We start from the raw sequence: 6000 nt of genomic DNA on the forward strand, positions 1-6000 counted from the left end.
TTTGTGGCTGCAGTAGGGTCAGGGTGCGGTAGTTTCATTGCCCCCTGTTTCTCATAGGGCCCTTTCCTCCACTGCACCCACACCAGGAGTCAAGTAGGAACCATAGACCATCTTCTGAGATTATCATGTGCCAAATTAGATGGATAAATAAAGATGATGGATGGATGGATGAAGATTAGATAGATGATAGATAGATGAGATAGATAGATGATAGATAGATGATAGATATAGATGATAGATAGATAGATGATAGATAGATAGATATAGATAGATAGATGATAGATAGATATAGATAGATAGATGATAGATAGATAGATGATAGATAGATAGATAGATGATAGATAGATGATAGATAGATAGATAGATGATAGATAGATAGATAGATAGATAGATAGATAGATAGATAGATAGATATAGATGATAGATAGATGATAGATAGATTGATGATAGATAGATAATGATAGATAGAGATGATAGAGTCATTAAACACTGAACCTGCCTCTCTTGCACTGTGCATTAAAAACTGCCACTTTCAGTGCTTTCCTACTTGAGTATACTTTCCTAGATATATCTGCATGCCCTAGGACACCCATGCTCACTACGGGACGACTTTTTTCTCCTGGTCACATTGCTGCTACCCATCCAACCCCAAGCTAGAGAGCAAATTTCTTTTGGGGAGGTTGGACAGTCACACCCAACTCTTCGGAAGCTGCATGTGTTACGATGCCAGTGGCAGCTTCCCTTGTTGCCTTGGCCGATGCAAAGCAAACCACTCCGAGACACCCTATGCAACCCTGTCGATTCTATCAAATTAATCAGTCCTCAAAATCAACCACCAAATTGATCGTATTTGAGACAAGTGGCTTGCCAATGCACCCAATGGCAATGCATGTTCTCAGAGACAACATTCAGTGAGACAGGGCAAGGGAAAGAGAAGAGGTGGAATACTCACATTCCTTTGAGCCGTTGCCACATCTTCTCCGTGTGGCCTCCTATCGGATACTTTAAAGGAGCGCTCTCCATGCCCGGAGTCGTCTCGGTACCCGTGGAGCCCATGGCCATCAATGTCCAGCCAGCAGTGACAGAATTAGAGTCAATCTCAGCGGCGAGGAGGAAGAGTCTTCTTCAGTTTGGCACACAGACCAGAAGATCTGCACATGTTAGGCAGCAGCTGCTCTCATCTCTCTCGAAACCTATCAGGATTGCAGAGCGGAGGGGAGCTTCTGCCTCAATTGCTGATTCACTCGGCTGGCCAAATCCACACTCTGGGCTGCCTGCCCCCTTCCCTCCGTGCCAACTCAGTCCCTTAAGCACACAGCTCTCCTGACCTCAACACAGATTAATCCATGCCAGTGAGGCAGCAAATGTACCGCTGAGCGTTGATGCTCTCCCCGCACTTGTCTCTGGTTCGGTTCAACTGCTGGAGTCCTGCGCACAGAAGCACAGCTGTCTCATTCAAAATGTGCAGGAATCTCTGGCCATGCCGGAATCAATGTGAGCATCTAGAGTGGTCCAGGAGAAGGAACGATTTGTGCGCTCGCTCGCTTGCTTGCTCGCTCTCTTTTTCTCTCTGCAGTTCACAAAGCAGGGTGCAATCAGGAAGCAGGTGGCTGGAGCCAATCTGAAGTCCGCACCCTCCTTAATCAAGGGGGAGCATCTGCTTAAGCGTCACTGCTTCCCCTTCTCTGCGTTGATCCCGAATTGCTTCTCTGCCAACAAAAGCACCTCTCAGAATGAATAAGCAGAGCAGGCATGGTTGGTGTGCACGGAGCTCCTGCATAAAAGGGAATGAGAGAGAGCGCGCTCCACAGGTTGCCATTGAAGGAGTAGGCTCTTAATTGCGACTATTCGGCTTCTCCTAGCAACTCCGCACAGTAGATTACTGTCAAATTAACCCGTTGAAAAAGCAGCAGCTGCAACACAGTCCCCTCAGTGACTCCATTGGGACAGCAGCATGTGCAGTTTCAAAGAGGGGAGTGGGAAAGAAACCTTGGGTGCTGAGTTTTAGTACCCGCTTGCTGGGGCAGGGGGCTGGGGGGGGACAGTATTATTAAGTCTGCAAATAAAAAGCCAAGTGACTGAGCGAATTCTTCTGCCAGTCCTGAAGCAGAGCACCAAGCCTATTTCTCTAAGCCAGCTCTGGGCTTCTGGCTGCACAGCCAGCACTGTGAAGCTGCTGGAAGAGGAAAGATTGCAGATCTGTTTCCTGTCGCCTTCTTTGCTCAAAGGTTTACTTGAGTATCGCTGGAGGCTCAGCGTTAGACTAGGGGTCTGGCTGGACATGATTTTGGATCAAATAGTGGTAAGTGCTGCTTTATCAGAACATGAACACAGGGAACAACCATTTGCTTCAGCTGAAGGTTTGGGGAAAGTCACAAAATTTATCATTTGGGAAACTCTTCCATAAGTGGGAACCATTTCAGGGAATCCTTCTGTTTTCATAAATGAAGATGCTTCTACCAGTTAAGATTATTTACAACATCCTACTTCATTTATAGAGGATAATTGCATAACTTGCAGTTAGGGATGGAAAGAGATTAGAGTCAGTTCTCATCTGAAAGCAAACCTAGGTAGTTTGCACTTTCTGTGCCTTGAAATTTGCATTCCTCCAAATTTTGAAGTGCAGTTCTCCAGCAAAGGAAGACATACAAAAATGGATACCCTACCATAAAGTGTGCATAAAAAGGCATTTATTAGTGAAAATAACATAAAAAAATGTATTATAACAGCAAAATTTGCACTGCAAGAATTCACACACTGGGCAAAACTGTGTAGAATTCTCACTAAAATTATAGTGAATTTTCATGATGCAAACCAACATGGAAATGTAGAGAACTGAATTTGAGACTGGAAAAATGGGAAACTGCAAAACCATTTGCCCACAGCTACTTACAGTACTTTGGTAATCCTCATAAAGTAGCCCAGTATTATTTTCCCCATATTGCAGTGTGGTGCGGGGTGAAGAAAAGAGGCTGAGAGAACAGAGGCTCTGAAGTCAGTTCAGAACTGAATGAAATTTGGATCATAGTTTTCAATCTTGATTCACAATCAACACAAAACCTGCTAAGCCTTTCATTTTGCCAACTATCCAGAATCCATACAGTGGTACCTCAGGTTACATACACTTCAAGTTACATACGCTTCAGGTTACACACTCCGCTAACCCAGAAATAGTGCTTCAGGTTAAGAACTTTGCTTCAGGATAAGAACAGAAATTGGGTTTCGGCAGCACGGCAGCAGCAGGAGGCCACATTAGCTAAAGTGGTGCTTCAGGTTAAGAACAGTTTCAGGTTAAAAATGGACCTCTGGAATGAATTAAGTACTTAACCCGAGGTACCACTGTATATGGAATATGTTAAAAACGAAGCATTTCTCGATCCTATTGATTTCAGCAGATGTATTTTATTTATTTTATACATTGTTTATTTATTATATAAATGCTTTATCCGTTTATAAGGGCATTTTAAAACCACCAGCTCATTAAGCTATCATGACCATGTACAATTAAATCTTCAAAATGTAATAAAATTACATGGTTGTAAAAGGCAGAATGACCAACCAATGCTAAATCAATTATTGAAAAACTCTTGGTGAAACAAATTCTTGAAAAACTCTTGGTGAAACAAATACTTTTCCAGCAAGCAGCAAAATATCAGGATTGTAGGTGTGTGTCTGATTTCAGTTCATAGGTGCGTTACTCTCCCAGAGATACCAGATGGAGGTAAAAGTGTCCCTTTGCCTGGATCATTGTGACATCAGGCGATTGGCAGGTGGGCACTTGACCACCAGCCCTGTGGTGATTACCAAATATGATCAGTATATTTCTGCACTAGGCAATTTGTTATGCCTTTGAATGGGTAGGAACAATATTCAGGGAATAATCTGAAGGCCCACTATACCTTTAGCTGTCTACTTCAGCACCCTAGTGACTCAGCAGCACAGCTGCAAATATAACGTTTTAAGTGCTTTATACAAATATGACACTAGATGGTGATGGTGAGCTAATGGCAAATTCAATGTATATTTTTAAAACTATTTTTTAAAAAAGCATCTTCATAGAGTTTTTAATATGTGTCTATATTCCACCTGGGAAAGAAGAGAAAGATTGTGTCTACTGTTAAATGGTAGGGCCAGCACTCCATGAAGTCCTTTTCCTCTCTAGCCCCTCTGGTCTCCATGGTCCGTTCTGTCTTTGCATCTATGGGCAAGTCAACTGCATCAGATTGGGAATCCATGGGGCAACACAGATAAACAAGTCGGGTAGCTACATGGTTGGAACCCAATCCATGGCGTCAGGTATCAGGGTTGTGTCTCAGAGCATCCTTCAACAAAGAGAGGCCTGAGCAGGACATTCCAGTGACATCAGGTGGTGGCATTTTGCCTGGACAATTTGAAATCAAGCCATAAGGGCAACAGCACAGCCTGCCACACACTGACAATCAGCTTGCCAAGCGCACTAGACAGCGCTTTGCACAGGCCTTTGAATGGCGGTGACTGCAACCCCGTTTTGAGGTCATATGGCATTAAGATGTAGGGCAGGTGGGTATGCCTTGGCCCCATAGGCCAAAGGGGAAGGCTTGTGAGGCCTGGTTAGGCCCATAGCCACAGTTTCTCCACCAGTGGTGTAGATCTGCTGTTTGCAAATTTAGAAGTTTCACAAATGGGGAAGCATTTTATTCTAAGAATGTGGAGGTCACGTTCTCAGCCTGCAAAGTGGCTGGAGTCAGCAATGCGCTGCCGCATCTGTTTTTAAAGATATGCTCAAGAAACTGAACATATTTTAGAGTTTATTTTAGGAAAAGAGAACATCAGCATATATGAACTGTGGTCTTTTGTGGAAATGTTATCAGTTCTTTGCTGCCGACTGCTGAGAATTATTGTATAAGATACCTGTTACAGCAGATAAAGTATATATTGCATCATTGTTATTGTTATTACAGCTATTACTTTATTCTTTTTCTATTGTTGTTGTGTTGTTGTTGCTGCTGTTATTTCTTATTATTTTTATTATCACTGTTTCATAGAATCATAGAGTTGGAAGAGACCACAAGGGCCATCGAGTCCAACCCCCTGCCAAGCAGGAAACACCATCAGAGCACTCCTGACATATGGTTGTCAAGCCTCTGCTTAAAGACCTCCAAAGAAGGAGACTCCACCACACTTCTTGGCAGCAAATTCCACCGTCGAACAGCTCTTACTGTCAGGAAGTTCTTCCTAATGTTTAGGTGGAATCTTCTTTCTTGTAGTTTGGATCCATTGCTCCGTGTCCGCTTCTCTGGAGCAGCAGAAAACGACCTTTCTCCCTCCTCTATATGACATCCTTTTATATATTTGAACATGGCTATCATACCACCCCTTAACCTCCTCTTCTCCAGGCTAAACATGCCCAGCTCCCTTAGCCGTTCCTCATAAGGCATCATTTCCAGGCCTTTGACCATTTTGGTTGCCCTCCTCTGGACACGTTCCAGTTTGTCAGTGTCCTTCTTGAACTGTGGTGCCCAGAACTGGACACAGTACTCCAGGTGAGGTCTGACCAGAGCAGAATAGTTTCAGTAGTGTCCTCCCTGCCTCCTATTCCTACCCTTGGGTCTCATTGACAAATGGGATGTTTCATTGATGGGGTTTGCCCATACAATTATGACTGTGATCAATTTTTCATTCCCCTTTAGAATAGGAGAACTAATTCTGTCTTTGGGATTTAACTTTGTGATCACAAGCGAATCACAGCATTTCACAAGTGCCGTTAAGAGGGAGCACCACAGAGACGTTTTTAAAGCCCAAACTGTGTTAGCTATCACCCACCCACATTGCTTCACACTTACATTTGCATTGTTTTGCCAAGGAGGTAGATTGAAGCAGGGTGGGAAGAAATGATTGACAAGCTGCAAAAGCCTATCAGAACCTGTTTGCTGAGGTCATTTAGATTGAAGCTACTCAAGAAATTGAAAGAAATAGAGGGACAGGTTTAACTTTAAAAACTCATCATTTTAGCTTAGTTAT

The 6000-nt window shown here is 43.4% G+C and overlaps 1 protein-coding gene across 2 annotated transcripts in view; it reads right to left on the minus strand.

Moving 5' to 3' along the window:
• PDE1A (phosphodiesterase 1A) overlaps positions 1 to 1779 on the minus strand; it is a 144397-nt gene extending 142618 nt beyond the window's left edge. The window contains exon 1 of one of the 2 annotated variants that reach the window (XM_083409032.1): positions 953 to 1779. In XM_083409032.1, coding sequence (XP_083265158.1) covers positions 953 to 1062 — 110 coding nt within the window. In that variant the 5' untranslated portion in view covers positions 1063 to 1779. The remainder of the gene's footprint in view (positions 1 to 952) is intronic. The other variant, XM_083409036.1, reaches the window with a different exon arrangement.
• Between the last annotated feature and the right edge of the window lie 4221 nt (positions 1780 to 6000).

This window comes from Podarcis tiliguerta (genome assembly GCF_965153285.1).
Source record: "Podarcis tiliguerta genome assembly, chromosome: 1".
In the NCBI taxonomy this organism is placed as follows: Eukaryota; Metazoa; Chordata; class Lepidosauria; order Squamata; family Lacertidae; genus Podarcis; species Podarcis tiliguerta.